This window comes from Cuculus canorus, chromosome 7, assembly GCF_017976375.1.
Source record: "Cuculus canorus isolate bCucCan1 chromosome 7, bCucCan1.pri, whole genome shotgun sequence".
NCBI classification, from domain to species: Eukaryota; Metazoa; Chordata; class Aves; order Cuculiformes; family Cuculidae; genus Cuculus; species Cuculus canorus.
The window spans coordinates 9,134,084-9,150,583 of NC_071407.1; the positions used below are offsets into that span (position 1 = coordinate 9,134,084).

The following is a 16,500-nucleotide window of genomic DNA, read 5'->3' on the forward strand; positions in this document are numbered from 1 at the left end:
GGTCCTCAACTAGCTGAGTTTGGTTTCTGTCCATCTTGAGTCTTGAAATACGTTATTTCCTGTTTTATAGATGTAATGTAGACAGGTTAAGAGTTCAGTTGTGTATTTCAGTTGAATGAAGTAAAACACATACAGTGTATTAGTTTTTAGTAATTTCTATGTTAATTGCAGAACGGCAGAAAGTAAAAAATGGGGAAACTGCTCTGCTAAAACTGAAAGACTGGCCTTCTGGTGAAGATTTCAAGGCCATGATGCCAGCAAGGTATTTGTCTTTATTATTAGATATTCCGGAGTCAGTCTCCCATGTTGTGTTTTTTTTTCTATCTGTGTAACGACACAGATTCAGTTACATTCTTCTTTATTTTCTCCTTCAGATATGAGGACTTATTAAAAAGTTTACCCTTGCCTGAATATTGTAGTCCAGAAGGAAAACTGAACTTGGCTTCTCATCTGCCAGGATTTTTTGTTCGTCCAGATTTGGGACCCAGACTGTGCAGTGCGTATGGTGAGTGTGCCCTAGGACCCCTGCCCTTGAAAGTGTAGAATATCACACGTTGTAGTGCTTGATAGAAAGCCAAGTGTGGTTGGAGGGTGATTGTTCAATGAATGTAGGAAAAATACTTCACTGACTTGCATATTAACAGGACATGCACCTCAGGCGTAAGAGTTTATTTGCTTCTGCATTTCCATCTTTTCTTGAGCTGTTACAGTCTTTGGAAGCATATAAAGGATTGGCTACTTATGCACAAAGAGAGAGCCCATCTTTAATAACGCCACATAACGAAATACTTCATGAAGTATTGTTGTATATAATTCTGGTCATAAATAAATCTCAGCATTTTTTTCAGTTGCATACAGTGCACTTAAAAAGCTCTTCAGAAAAAGTTCTTTCCTTCAGACTTTTTCCAGCTGCTCCTTCTTTTGCAATCAAATTTGTTCAATTCTCTTTTACAAATTGTTGTAATAGGGCAAGAAAGGAGTAGTAATTTGTGGCAGGATGGTTTTGATTTAAAAAGTTCTCCAGATGTCCTTTGAAAGAAACATAACTGTAGTGATCAAGGCATGGGCTGAAATTGCTGAATCATTAATGGCACTTCTGTGTAACACTGCTGCAAGGCGTAGCGCTCTGCAATGTCCTTTTGACTTAAGCGTGTATATTTTCACCTCTTAAATTTCCTCTCTAGACAGCAAGTTCTTCAGTGTAAGAGCTCTGCTTACAGCCAGGGACAGAAGTGACACATTTGATTCGATAACTCTGTGAGTTCATTGTAATTAATATTCCGCCCTGAACAACTTGAGAAATTGGAAGGTTGGAAAGGAATGTAATGGTCAGGAAATGTCTTTGATTATTCTGCTGAAGTATATTTTGGTCTGACTCAGTAGGGACACTTACCTGGGCTAAGAGATGTCTCAGGGATTTTGTCAAAAAGTAACATTTTATTGCTTAGCAGGTGGGTTTGTAGCTTGTGTATCTCAGTATTTTCACATTAAAGCCTTTCTGCACATAAGTTTCTTTTCTGCTGTTGCACATTTCTGTTTGAAGGTGAATATGCAGTAAACAGATCTTATTTTATCTTGTAACGTAGGTGTGGCTGCTACTAAAGACCATGATATAGGAACCACAAATCTCCATATTGAAGTTTCTGATGTCGTGAACATCCTTGTTTATGTTGGCATAGCAAAAGGAAATGGAGTACTTTCCAAATCAGGTAAAGGGAATCTCACTCTGGGAGGTGTAGATGGGCTGAGTGATCTGCCGCTTTTCCAACTGACACTGATCTTTGGAGAGGATGAAAGAGGTCCATAAGTACTTGTCTAAGCCTGAGAGAGCCTTTGTTTCAAGAATTTGCGCATACATTGATTCTGCATAAAATACACTACCGTTCATGAATTATGAAATGGTATTTCAAACTCTTTTCACTTTTTTTGGTCATTACTGGTTACTGATGTATAATCCTTGTGCTGGGGCTGGCAGAGCTAATGCAAGTGCAGGATGAAGGATTTTCTCTGGAAGCTGTAGTGGTTGTAACAATTAAGTCAGGATGATGTATTTGCCAAGCCTTTTGTTAATTCTGCTCCCTCTGGATGCACTGTGTTTGCTCTCTTGAATTTGGACTGTAATGTAATTTTTCAGCACAGAGAGCTTAGATTGGTGTCTGTTAGTCCTCTGTGTGAGGTTTATTGCTCACATGAAACAGTCTTTAAATCACTTAAATGGGTTTGTTTCTTTCCCCTTATTCTTTTGTCCTCTCATTCCATATTCAGCAAATGTATATTTTGGGTGTGAGTAACAGAGCTGCAGTAAGGTTTGCTCTCTATTTGCTTTGTTTTCATTTGTGTCTGCACAGAGGCAATAGCAGAAAAACTTGAACGCATTGGGAGAGCTCTCCCTGCTTGACTTGCTGCTGCAGGACAGCACGCAGAACACAGCTTTTGCTGCCTGTAGGAAAACACCTTTCTCGTCTTTTAATTTTTTGGTGCCAGCCCTGCTTGTTTATTTCTGGTCTTCTGTCAAATTGAAGAGATGAAAAAAAATTTAAAAAGCAGATGTTATTTTTAAGGTATTTATGATGTTCATGTTCTAGTAACTAATGGCAAACACTGGACAAGGTGTCACCCACGGGCTTCTGTTGTGTTCAGCAAACTTTAATCTGTTCAGTCACACGAGAAATTTGAAAAGAAGGTTTCAGTTTCAATTTTTCTTCTCACATAAAAGAATAATTTTGTTGAATCTTAGGAGTTTTGAAGAAGTTTGAAGAGGAGGATTTGGATGACCTTTTAAGGAAGCGGTTGAAGGATTCAAGTGAATTACCTGGTGCTTTATGGCACATTTATGCTGGCAAAGATGCTGACAAGATAAGGGAGTTTCTACAAAAGGTTAGATTATATTTATAAAGTATTTATTATAAATCTAAGCAGCTGGTAAATCGGGGGGTGGGGCACTGTCAGAAACCACAAACTCCACCTCTATGGGAAGGAGGGGAAGTAAAACTACTTCCTTTATAGCCCATAAAATAAGCTATAGTTGACCTGATACATTAATCAACAAGTAAAATACGTAACATGATACGTACTCGCCTCTTGAGAGCTGCAGGTAGTCTGCAAACTCTGAACACTTAGGTAGGCATGGAGATCTATTCTTGTCCTTCTCTAATACAAAGGATAATTTTATTTTTGTAGTGTTAGCATTTGTAGGATAATATTTTTCTGTCACTGATCTCCTGCATTAGCAGATGCTGAAATTTCTGTGAATTGTCCCATGCAAAAACTCCCAACTTTGCAGCCTGGCAGCCACTGATCTTCATAAGGACTCTTTTCAGATCAGTTAGCTCAAAGAACTTGCCTTGGCTCTTAGCAATGGATAAAAGTGTGGGGGATAATAACGTAGACAAGGGCAGCAAACTTCTTCAGCATTAGCTACAGTGCAGATCTTCCTTTGGCAGCGTGTGACGAACAAGTTAGAGCCCTTGAGAACTTTTCAGGTCATAAATTACAATGTAGGATGGATATCCACCACTGGGCCATTGACAGCCATCGGTGGCTTTAAATTTAAAGACACCATCTTGCAAGCAATTTCCTGTGCCCTGTCTTTAGCACGTTTTCGTGTTCTGAAAGGCAGTCTTGACAGATAGAAATACCAGAATATCCCAGAAGTGGTTGCTTGAGGAAAGGAAGTCTTCACTGTCTTCTTTTATGGGAAAAAAATCAGATGAGTGTTAAGTGGCTAAACCAAAGGGGTCCATCAGCCCACTGGGGTCCAGGCTCTGCTGTGAGCAGGGAGAGCAAAAGAAATTTAGCAGTGAAGATTGTCTGGGACAGTAAGGCAGTGTTTCAGTTCCCGGGCAGCTGTCCTCTGGGGACTCAAACATTTGCTCTTTGGCAAGCTGAACGGTGAGGAAGAATGAGCAATAGTAAGCAAAATACAGTCAATTCCAGGAGGTTCTGAACTATAAAGCTGGGCTTTTCTGTCCTTTCGAAAAGGGGATGCTCATAATGCAAGTGGTGACTCTTGAATTGGGAAAAGGAAATTGTGAACGAAGTTATGAATGCAAGGAAATAGGTGGACAGTGAGTGTTGCTCTATTCAGTGCTGCTGCTTTCAGAGCAGGTAAAGGGATTTGAGAAACTCATTGAGCAGCAGGTTGAAAACAGAAGCACTTAAGAAGCTATGTGGTGAGGTTTGTCACTGCCGCAGCTTGTCATGGTTTCCAAGTGAACTACATACTGCCGGGTGTTCCTGGTGTGATGGTATTTTTGAAATACTGAATTGGAGATTAATTGATGACCAGACCTCAGGGCCTCTTTGCTGATAAGAGAAAAAAAAATCTCAGTATTTTGTTAGTACAGAACAAAGGCAATAATATACAAGAACAGTTTCAAGGTCTGCATCAAATAATTGAGTATATTTAATATCGATGTGAGTTATTTGTCTCCTGAGTCATGGCAGGTAGATTTGGTATGGTTTTTTAGCTTTAGTAGTTTTTCTCTTCAGTCATTATGATTAATTAGCTAGGGATTAAGGGACATATTTGTTCCCCTGTGGTTAACTTGATGAGAAATGGTTGTTGCAGGTATGACTACTACTGTCAGGTAGGTTGGGAGGGGGGTTATGTCCTTCATTTTTTTTCTGAGTTCCTTGATTTGGGTGGTGAGAAAATAACTTCTTGTCACAGAGTGGTTGCGATTGGGAGGAGACCTCTTGAGGTCCTTTTATCCAGCCCCATGCTCAAGAGGCTCACCCAGCATGGGCTGCCCAGCACTGTAGGCCCCTCAGTTCCATCTGCTGCTTTTTACCTGAGCTGATGTTGTGCTATTGTGTGCCTGTGTCTAAACTGGAGGGTGTAAGCTTGAGGAACTGGCAGCCTAGAGAAACTCCTGAGGTCAGATTTTATTTCCTTAATGAAAGAAGTCGAACAGAGAGCCTGATGCTTGTCAGTACATTATTGTGCCAAGTTCTTAAAAGTTCCGTATTTTGAGGGGGGAGTTGTGCAGAGGTGTTCGGTGTTATGAGACTCCCCAGTTCCTTTGAGGCCCTTTTGACCCTCTAACTAAAATTCTGATTTGGGTATTGGGAATGCTGTGCTGCTGCTTTGTGAGTTAGGTGTGCTTACAACTTACCAGACTAAGGTTCAGCTTCTTGTGAAGTGACCTGGGATCTTTTTGGTACTTACAGATAGCGAAAGAGCAAGGCTTGGAAGTTTTACCAGAGCATGATCCAATACGTGATCAGAGTTGGTATGTGAACAAAAAACTTCGCCAAAGACTGCTTGAAGAATACGGAGTAAAAACCTGCACGGTTATTCAGTTTCTTGGTGATGCTATCATTCTACCAGCAGGAGCACTTCATCAGGTAACATACATCTGTTTAAAGATGCAAAGGATCAAAGAACATAAATATCATAAAATAACTTGCAAAAACCTAACTATGTCTGTACTCAAATTGGATTTGATCTTACTGGCAGCTGTTAGTGTACAGGAACTTAGCATAAGGTACATCTGCTTGTTTTGCCAGCTGTCAAGCACCACTAATTAGGTGGCTGACTATCAAGGAACGAGGAGCATCCCCACCCTGCAGTAGGGCTTGTAAACTGTCTTGCTGTTAAAAGATTTATCAGTCATCTCCACCCGGGTTCAAATGAGGCCTGGCCTTTCTGAAGAAGATGCTGTTTGATTTCTGATCTGCAGATCAGCTTCCAACCACTGCCTCTCCTGGACAGAGAAGAAGCGGTGGCCTACTGTGTCACCATGACCAAGGCAGCAGGGTTATCTCTGTGAGAAAAGCGCCTGGTTTGTAGTGATGACAAGTGTTTTGGCCCCAATCTGTCAGCTGGCTGTGTTGTTGCTGGGACATTAAAAGCAGGAGGTACCTTACCCAGACTAGGCTCCTTTGTCATTCCAGTGAGTCTTCCAATGGATTTGACACGGTGGTTTGTTACCCTGGATGGTCTGTGTGAGTGTTTTCTGGCAAAAGAAAGGAAAAAAACCAACCAGCCAAAAAAAACAAACCCAGGTGACCAAATCTTGGATTGTTGTGGGTTTTCTTACCATGTCTCTAGCGTTTACTCTTGCTTCATGAGGGTGAAGGAGCATCTAGCATTGATGTTATTCTTAGCTCCTCTTAGGCTAAAGCAGTTTGGCCTCTGAGAGCTGATACAGTTTGTATTGCATTGTCCAGTAACCTTAATCTGATCTCTTGAAACAAGGGAGATACCCCAAATACAGGAGTTAAAAGGGATCAGAAGATATCAAACATACTGGGAAATTTGTTTCCTGTAGTATGTGGCGTTATATAAAGGCATACATATGTAAAATGTGAAGTAGAGGGACTGTTCCAGGCTTTCCTGCAGCTCACAGGACTAAAAATAAGACCACTCTTATCTTCACCTCCTTGGCTTTAAACTCTGGATTGCTTTTGAAGTGGTAATGTTCTACCTTCTGGCACCAAGGGGTTAATAACACGATGTTTTTATATCTTAGTGGGTGAAGCCAAGAACCTTTTTATCTTCAGTAAGAAGTTCCTGTCAATCTGCTATGTAGGAGGAAATGAAAGCGTAGTGATCTTCCCTGTGCGGGCAGAGTGCTCGCTGCGTGACCTTGGGGGTCAGCACCAGCCTCCATGCGTACACAGCACATTCAGCCTCTCGAGTCTGAACAGGAGTGCACACCGGGTTGAGTTTACATGTAAACTGTTCCAGATTTACGTGCACATCATGAATCTTTGGTAATTAAAACTGGATGAGTGTTGATACTAAATTTAGTGGTAAATTATCATTTTTTTTTTTTATTTGCTAATTGGTGATGTCGTGGAGCAGAGGAAATCAGGCTGAGGGATGGAGTTAGGGAGCCCAACTGCCTGTGGTTACTGTGTAGCGTAGCTTAGACACTCCCATCCTGATGGGAGCCAGTTAAGGTTGTCATACTGCTACTTCTGATGTGCTCCTCTAGAATCTTCCTGCTCTGACAGAGGGGAGGTTCTATATCTTCTTTTTTCCCCAGTTTCTATGAATCCAGATCTAGCATTTAAAGTAACAAGTTCTTAATATTTTATGTTAGCATGAAGCATTCTTCTTGCCTGCCAGGTTTCCCTCTCCTCTGTGTGTACTTGCAGACAGCATTCACACCCCCTGGTGATCCGTTCAGTAGGCAAAGTCAAACTGTTGCCGTGGTGGGGTGGGAGGGAGTGCTTCTCCTGCGAGCTGTGACAGTTGGAGTAGCCTTGTCAGTACCTCTTGTGAAGGGAATTGCTCTCCTGGGGGAAACCAGAAATAGAGCGTTGGACTGATCTCAGCGAATGCTTTCCTGGATGTACCAGGAACGATGCAGTGTAAGATTAGATCTACTTTCTTCTTGGCTGTACAAGTAGGGGAGCTCAGAAAATGTCCCCTGCTTTGCTAACATGGCCTGGACCCTGTTCTCTCTCTGGCTCTTGCAACAGCAGTCCTTGGAAACTTCCCCAGCTGAAAAGGGGATTTTTGCCATTGTTTTGAATGATTCGCTCTTTCTGCTGCTCTGCTCTGGGACATCCTGTATCGCAGTCATCTTCTATGGAAGCTCTGCCTGCTTTTAATTTGGGGACTCTAAATTTGTAAAATGTTTTAGCGATAAATTAAAAGCTACAAATACTCCAGTCAGTGGTTGAGATATGTTGTTGAGGCTACAGACAAAACTTGCTTATGGTGGAACAGCAGGTTATTACAATGTTGGGTTTTGTAGTGGCATTATCTTGATTTAACAGCAGGATTATATATTGTAAAATAACATGCTGGAGGTAACGCAACATCCTGGTGATGTTACGATAAGGATGTAGGATAAAGGTCTGGGAGTTGCATATTCAGAGCTGCTGGGCTGAGCTCTGGCCCTGGAGCTGAGCCGTGCAGGAAGTGACTGATCCTCGGGATAGGCATAGGAGGGAGAGGCTGTGTGCGACAAGCCCAGGGTGGATGGCCCTTTCCTCCCTCTCCGCTCACCTTTCCTTGTCCCAGCCCAGGTCGGAGGCTTTTCCGATGCTCCACCCATCTCGCGGGCCCTGCTGGAGCTCCCGGCTCTGCGTGGGCTGGGGGTGAAGCTGTTGTCTCCGGTCAGCTGCAGCTGCCGCAGTCACGGCTGTGCTGTTGTCCGCGAACCTCAGGGGAGTTGTTGCTGAGTGTATTTACTTGTGCGTGGTGTTGTGTCAGCTTGTGTTATAAATATTATGAATAGAGGCTGCTGTGGGCTGTCAGAGGGGCATTCCCACGCCAGGCACAGGCCAGCCAGGTACAATCTGTCTTGCCCCTGGAGACTTGCACAGCGATAAGACAGGCCCTGGAAGGGAAGGAGATTTAAGGCACAGCAGAACGAAAGGCCTGAGAGCAGCAAATACTGCCTGTTCTGCAGTGAAGCAGAGGGAGTCAGTAAAACCTTGTGTCGCTGAGGAGAAAGTGAGTGTGGTGTGGGATTTGCATGGGGTGGAGAGGGAAACAAGGACAGGTAGAGACTTGAAACGGGTGAGAAGCCTGTGAGAGGCAGCTGGAGGCGGCAGCCGCGCAGCACAGAGGCATCCAGCCTGAGTTCTAGGAAATTCCCCGAGCGCTGATGGGAGCCTGCGGTGGCACTTTTGCAGCTGTTCCCTTGCTTCTGGCTTTTGGCCGTTGCACAAACTCTCTTTGTCTCCGGAATGGTTTCTCTTTGAGTTAATCTACAGGAGGGAATGGCACTGCTTTGTCCTTGAGACTGCAGAAACCCCGCGTACCAGGCTAGTGTTGAGCGAGGGGTCTCCCGCTGGGATCTCGCCTGTGAAGGGCCGGCTGACCGTGTAACACCGGCTGGGGCTGGGGCTGGGGCTGGGGCTGGGGCTGGGGTGGGGAAGAAGAAAATGAATTTTTAAATGAAGTGCTGTGTCCTCAGCTGTGCAGACCCCAAAGTTTTTTTGAATGTCAGGTATCACAACGGACATTTTGAAGTATGCATTAAAAAATGGATTTTGCTCGGCTTGAGCTTAAAATGTGCAGATGTTCATCAGGACGGAGCAGGGTGGGACTGTGTTTGTGGGACGACAGAGGCACTCCTTCCCCACCCGCCAGGCTGTGTACATTTGTAGAATCTATGTTGCACAACAGTATGAGCAACTGTGGGAATCTGGGGAAATGAGGGGATTGGCGGGCTGAAGGAGCTGTGATTCGTCTGGGTTAGGGGTGTAGACCTGCTGCTCTGTGTTACTGGAGAGGACAAACAGGAGCTGGTAGTCAGGTTGCAGCCAGAAGGCGTTTTTACCTTTCCCCGGTCCTCCAGATACAGCCTGGGTGGCCAGAGATGGTGTCTGCTGTTATCTCTTATCAAGAACTGTTCAGAACAAAAAGAGCTTTTTTTTTCTCTCCTTCTGAACCTGTCCCTTTGTTCATGATTTTTTTTTCTTCTTTTGACTATTTCTACTGGCAATTTCAGGGAATGTGGCACGTGGTGCCTGGCAGAGCGCAAGCTTCCAGTGCATCTGTGAGGCCCAAGGAGTCGAGTCCTGCAGGGCGAGGCTGCTGTGGAGCTGGTCTGCGGCTTCAGTGCCCGTATGGTGTCTGGAGCGGCTGTGCGGCAGTCGGACACAGCAGCAGTGCCTGTGTGGCCGGGAGCTGGGTGGGATAGCACAGTACAGGGAGCTGAGCTCTTGTCAGAGCAGACTCCAGGAGGAAGCACCGGAGCAGAAGCAGATGAGCTCTGTTCAAAGTGTACCTTTTGCCAGAAGCGAACTTAGATAAGTGGAGTGCTCTAAATTGCTCTCTACTTATAAAGACGCCCTTTGGTCTGATAAGCCTGTGGCTGTAAGGCCCACTCTTTTCTCAGGTATCTCTGCCAAGGAGTAACCCCTCACCACTAATTATCAGTCTCTTCTTGTTATTTTGGATAGGTGCAAAATTTTCACAGCTGCGTTCAAGTAACTGAAGACTTTGTGTCCCCAGAACACCTTGTACAGTCATTTCACTTAACGCAGGAGCTGAGGCTGTCAAAGGAAGAAATCAATTACGATGATAAACTGCAGGTAGGAAATGAATTCTGTTCTGGAAGCTGTTGGGAAGGCAGGGTGAGCTCAGGCTCATTGAAATGCGGAGCGGTGCATGGAACTACTTCCTCACTGCTGTTCACACAGAATAACAATGAGCTGCAGCGTGACTGCTGGGGTGTGGATGACTCCCCGGAGTGGCTGGTTTTATTTATTTCACATTGAGGTTTAAAATGTGTAAAAAGGTGTTTCCTTCTGCACTGACTCGATGGAGCCTTCTTCATCCACTAGGCTAGGGCTCAGTCTTAAAGACAGTTGACTTGAAGAGTTCCTTGGTTGTAGGCCTTACTAAAATGTGTCTGATGTTCTTGCAGGTTAAAAATATCCTGTACCACGCGGTTAAAGAAATGGTGAGAGCTTTGAAGATTCATGAAGGTGAAATGGAAGATATGGATGAAAACTAAGCGTGCTCTGCTTTCTGTGTTAACATCAGATGGAGGTTAATTTTTCTAATACATGAACAGAATGCACACACTAATTTAAGCTTCACAAGCCATCCGTGCCAAGACAAACGTAGTCATCGTATTTACCTGTTACTGACGCTGCAACGGTAGAGCTTCATGTCACAGCCACTGTGATTCCGTGTTAGACTTGCAAACAATGAAGCAGCGTCTGCTGCCCTGTATTATAGTGTACATGAAGTTTGTGAAATGTCAAAGATTTAAGATGATGTATTTATTTTTGGAAGAAAACCACAAAATTCTATGCTATATTGTTGATCAAATGTAAATGTGACCTGTACAGTTTGCTAAGATAATTCCGATATTTTTCACTACATTGAGACAGTTACTGTGAGAGTAGGACACAAACACCAGCTATGCCTGCATCTGGGATCTTGCTGAGTCCGCACAGCAGTCATGTCATAATCTGAAAATTACTGCCAAATACTTGTAAACTTTGTAAAATAGAAAGTATATAAAGTAGATATGAAATACAGACACTTCAGTATTTTATTGAAGCTATTCAGTGTATAATTAAACGTTTTCAAAAGGTGTAATTTATTTAAAAATTGTCTCATTTTGGTAAAATTTGTGAACTTTTAAAGCTAAATATTAAACTTAATATGCTATGTAAATATATACATATATACATTCAATGATGTATTTTTTTAAAACATTGGCTTGCTTTAATTTGTTAAAAGTGCAAGTGTTACACATGCTTTGTACATTGAAGTTGAAAGGGGTTTTACATTTTCCATTAAAATGACTTTATCAGATGTTGTCTTGTCACGTTCCTGGCGGAGTGTGATGGATTTGCTGGCAGCAGCGGCCTCTCTGCTGGCTCTGCCATGTTCTGCGCCGCTCTGCCCTCTCTGGGTTTGAGACAAAACTGCTGGGGAAGAGCTGGAGCGCAGCTCAGCCGGCAGAGCCAGAAAGAGCCTCTGCTTAAGAATAAAACAATCTAAACATTGACTATGTTCTGTCTCTAATAATCCAACGCTTACTTTGGGTGGAGGAGGAAAGGAATTTCTGTGGAGCATTTTCTATAACATCTTGGCTCTTCACAGTTCAAGCAATTCCACAAAATAATGTGTGTAAAAAATGCAATGTGTGTCTGGTTTTATTTAATGATGGTAAATGTTAGGCAGTTGAGCAGAATTCCAGCTCCTGGAGTTAGATTGAAGAGTTGAAGTATACATGCGTTTAAATCATTAAAACTCTTCCAGTGTTTAGAATTGGTGTCAGATGCCGGCTGCAGCTCCAGCGGGCTCGTGATGTATCCAAAAGGCTGGTGCCTGGCCTGGTTACTGCTCCCGGCCTGACAAAGTCCACGCAGGTTTAGGGTCACCCCAAAAAACCCAACAACAACCCATGCAAATTAGCTTAAGAATAGTCACAAGAAATTTCTTGTTTCAAAGGTACAATTTTTCATTTAGTTGGTTTGAAAACTTGGAATTCATATGAAGATGCAAAGAAATATTTTGGGGTTAATGTTGCCGTGTCTGGCAATTAGTTCTCAGCTTCGTACCCGGTCCTGAGTGGTGCCTCCTTGCTGCCGCATGGAGATGCCAACACTGCCAGTGTGTGTTTGCTTAGTGGGAAGTGGATTCGGTCACACATCCTCCCTTTATTTATTGATTAAAATTCACTCATTTCCTTGAAAAAATTCAAGTTCAGGCTACGAAATGAGTGAATTTTAATCAAGTCTGAGTACTGTCCCCTCTAACTGAGCTTTGGTGAGGTACTTCTAAGGGTTGTGAAATTGCTTGAGGCTGCTGATGTTTGTGTTGCTGCTGTAGGTGCTGTGTTTCCCCCATTTGGTTGTTTTCCTCCCAAAGAGCAGCTGTTGGGGCCTGGGCCGTGGCTGCCAGCACCGCTCCCTCCTCCTGCTGGGCTGTCTGTGTGGTCAGATTGAAGGGAATGGGTTGGTTTTCCCTGAGCTACTGTTGGAAGGTGTCCGGGTGCCATGTCTGTCCTGCTCAAAGTGCCTGCCCTGCCGGGTTTGGGTGCACAGCAGGGAAGTGTGTCCAGGCCCAGGCTTTGCTCTCCTTCGGGCACTGATGGCCACTTCCATTGCCGCAGAGCGCACAGGCCAGGAGGGATCCCTGCCTGTGAGGTGGAAGAAGTCCTTGCCTCTCCTCCCTCAGGGAAAACTGAGCGAGTTCCTGCACGGAGGCTCATTTGTATTTCCAAGTGTGAGTATTAAAGTGCTTCCTTTCTGACCTTTTTCTTGACACCTTCGCTGCTAAATCCTTAAGTGTGTGACAGAGTTGTTAACCTGCAAAGATGTGTGGTGAAACGGTTGGCAGAGCAGCAAGAACCTTCTCAAAGAAATGCTCGAGAGTGACAGGATTTTAAGACAAGAAGACTCATTTTGGAGAGGCCCAGCTGACAGACTGAAGTTGCTGTGTCGCACGATGCGCTGCGCAGTCACAGGGGTGAGTAGACCTTCACTACTTCCATAGCAAAGACAACTTGATAAATCAGTTTGAACTGCATGGTAGGGAGCTTGCTGTAGTCACTGTGGAGTTAAACCAGCCCCTCAGGCTGGGTAGGAGAGTTCATCCCTACCCTGGTGGGGTGATGTAGCAGTTACGCCAAATGTGCAGTTCTAAAATCTGGTGGGTGAGGGTCTGTCTGATGGGTTTGCACTCTTGCAAATCACTGGGCAGGAGGGGAGGGGGCGGCCTCAACTGCCCGCACCAGTGCCTGTGTTTCCCGGTGACTGATGGGAGAGGAGGAAGCCAAAAGTGAAAGAACAAGGAAGATGTGCCACAAGCTGAGCGGGATGGGGAGCACTGAACAGCTTTTGTTGCCGTTGAGCTGAAAAGACTGCGAAGCACAGCCTGTGTGCTCTGGAAGACCATAGGAAATTGGTAAAGGTAGCGGCTATTCCAAATACCACTAACAATTTCATCTTTTAAAAATACTTGGGTCTCCCACCTTCAGCTCGTTCAGTTAAGATTTGTGGCTCTGTCACAATGAAGTAGAGCTTCCCGCTCCTGTGCAGGAAATCGGAGTGGGAAGTTGGGCTGAATGCTCACTGTCAGTACGACCTGAGGTTTTCATCACTGATGTCCAAGACTTGGAGAGTTTGTGGGAAGGTGTTTTGTTTTGTCAGCTTCTTCTTGACCATTTCCATGTTCTGCAAGGCGTTACTGGGCATGTTTTTCCTGTCTTTCTCAGAGGCTCTAGGGGTTTTCCTGGTCTACAATCTCAATGACTGTAACAGTGCTAAAAGAGTTGGATGACAGTGCAGGAACAGGCAATTCCTAGAGCAAGAGCATGAAGGACTGTGCCACCTTTGGCCACCTTCCTATTCAGACCAAGCTCTGTCTATCTGCCGCGCTCTCCATGTGAAACAGCACTTCTTTTTTCTTGTCCTTTGAAAGCTCACTTCTCATAGCCACCAAAACCACAAGCTTTGCTCTCCATGCTCCCCTTCCCTCACCCCTTTCCAGCTCCTTATCACCACCTCCATCCACTGCACTGCCATACAGTAACAAACCACAGCAATTTTCTTCCTATAATAACTGCAGAGGTAACTAACAAAAAGTAATTAACAAATAATAAAGAGTGGCCGCTATAACCTGAAGTATTCCTGCATGGATGGGTGACAGTGCCTATGGTTTAGCTGAAACAAGAAGTTACTGGAGGGCTGGAGTTGCCGGTAGTGAAGCCATGGTCCCCGTTAGGCAGGTCAGATGTCGGGGGTCACAACAAGCTGATTTTAAAATCTATTTTTCTGCTCTTTCAGCTCCACAGAAGTTGCTCCGATCTGTGTGTGCAGACTGCCCCCTGTCTGATCAGCGCCCTGTTCTCATGCTCTCTGACCCTGGTGGTAGGTGGTAGGTTTGTTGATATCCTCTCCAGTGACATCCTGTCAAGTCATTCCCTGCCCTGCGCCTGTAACTGGGAATTTCCCTCTCTTCCTCCTTCCACAGACACCATCACCCGTTCTGGCACTTGCCTGTGCCCCTTATCTGTGCTGGACAAGCTGCCTCTCCCTGTTGAGACTCCTGGATAAAGGATTTGCTGTGCTTTCCCCTCCTCACCCCCAGCTCTGCCTCAGACACTGTCAGGTCTCTGCTGTGCTTGGACTTTCCACCTTTTGACCTGTGCTTTGTTAGCAGGAGTGGCTGCTCTTCCTTCTCCACTTTTGTGTCCTGGGTGGCAGGGGAGCAGTTGGTGGCGAGGGGGCTCCCCTGGGGCAGTACCCACCACCATGTCCCTTTCTCTCCTTCCCAGCAGGGGGACAGAGGAAACTCCGGCCAAGGAGCAAATGGTCAAACCCAGCCTCTGCGCTCTTTTCATTTGGTCTCGTAGGTTCTGCAAGGGAAGTTACGATCTGTACACAGCTGGTAGGAAAATCTTGGCCACAACAAATTGATGCTTTATGTGATATGTTCCATGCAAACAGTTGCATTATAACCATGGGCCTCTCTAAAGCGAAGTGGTGGATTTTTACTGGTAGGTTTCAAAGTGAAAATTTCTGGTACCTTCCAACCATACTGATAAAATACGTTCTTCACACAGATGCCTGTTTCCTTTTCCAGTCCCTGGGCATGTGGTTTTATCATAGCTCTGTGCTTCCTTAGTGAAATTAAAGAGTAGGGTTTAGTAGCTTTGAGGCAGGAAATCCTGTATTTTCACAGCTCTGAGGATTTCACATTGTTTGATCTCAGTAACACCCCAGCTCCTGCAGCAAACGGGCCTGAGGGAGCACTTCAACTGATTACAAGACAAAAAGCCTTGGGTAAGTTTAGATTACTTCTGGTAGAACAAAATTGGGAGAGAAAGGAGGTGAATGAAAAGATGGCCATGGAGCAGAGTCTTTAGGGACCCATGAACTTCTTTTTATACAGTTGAACTCCCTAGGAAAGGTCTGGCAAACTGTCCAACCTGTAAGTGATTTGTGGCAATTACACTGCCACTCTGATTACTTCTGAACTGTTTGACGGATCTATTTTGTTTTCTACTGTGTTTTCAGTCCAGTTCAGTGAGGGACTTTAGCAGCTGCTGTGGCTGTACTTACTTTTCTCCATCTGTTTTGCTAGCGAGCCTGCAGCCCACGTTGGAAGGGACCTCGAAAGATCATCTGGTTCAGCCTTTTGTGGGAAAGGGAGCCCAGATGAGGTGTAGTCCCCACCACTGAAAGAAAGGCAACAGGAATTGCAGATGGCTAAAGAGCTGCTGCTGACAGGAGAGCAGGAAGGAGTTCAAGGCCAGAGTTCCTGAAAATTGAGATGTTTTCTGGGGAAGTGGTCACAAGAGCCTCTTTTCCCTTTGTGTAAAACCAAACTAGAAACCCTAACATGTCTATGTTTTGGTTTTAGTTTTCACTGTAAGTAGCAACTAGTGGTGTGGGCTGCAGAATTTATTCTTGGGAGAGTCCACGTTGCTTCCCAGCTGCCTGTCTTTGGTTCCTCCTTCTATGGCGATGCAGCCAGAGACTCAGTAATTACAGATTCTTTTTGCAGAGCACAGGATGGCTGCAGTCAACAGCAACAAAGTTTCTGTGTCCAGAGACAAGTGTGGTTTCTGTGGTAAAGTGAACTCTATGATAGGAGTCAAGTGTCTGGACACGTTTAAAACTGGTTCTTGGGGAGCCAAGTTGAAACGAAGGCCCAGGGACGTTTTTAGTTCTGTCCCGCATAAACCAATCCGGATCCCCCTTGCCGCCCATGGGCACCTCCCCACGCACTGTGCCAGGACGCTGCATGACCTCTCGGACCGCCTCGGTCTTGCTGCTGCAGTTGATGCCGAATTGCCTGCTTTCTGCACAGTGTCCGGACACCGTGCCTTGTTGGTCCTGAAGGGACCCTGAAGGGCCCGGGGAACGCGCCCGTGGATCAGACGGAGGGACGGGGGCTCTGCACCCCGGCGGCAGCAGTGCCGAGCGAGGAAAACCGGGCGTTTGTGGTTCCGACCGGTCTGGAAGGCACCGCTCGGTTGACGGTCTCGCATTGCGGGACTCGCACTGATTGCGGGCACACGCGGGAGGATTTCCGTCTCTACAAACCCGTCCTCTAGC

The 16,500-nt window shown here is 45.1% G+C and overlaps 1 protein-coding gene across 4 annotated transcripts in view; it reads left to right on the plus strand.

The window, feature by feature from the left end:
- JMJD1C (jumonji domain containing 1C) overlaps positions 1-11,242 on the plus strand; it is a 159,951-nt gene extending 148,709 nt beyond the window's left edge. For all 4 annotated transcript variants that reach the window (XM_054070966.1, XM_054070967.1, XM_054070969.1 and 1 more), the window contains 7 exons: positions 172-262; positions 375-505; positions 1,587-1,709; positions 2,738-2,877; positions 5,173-5,349; positions 9,874-10,005; positions 10,341-11,242. In XM_054070966.1, the coding sequence (XP_053926941.1) occupies positions 172-262; positions 375-505; positions 1,587-1,709; positions 2,738-2,877; positions 5,173-5,349; positions 9,874-10,005; positions 10,341-10,430 (884 nt within the window). In that variant the 3' untranslated portion in view covers positions 10,431-11,242. The remainder of the gene's footprint in view (positions 1-171; positions 263-374; positions 506-1,586; positions 1,710-2,737; positions 2,878-5,172; positions 5,350-9,873; positions 10,006-10,340) is intronic.
- Positions 11,243-16,500: the final 5,258 nt, after the last annotated feature.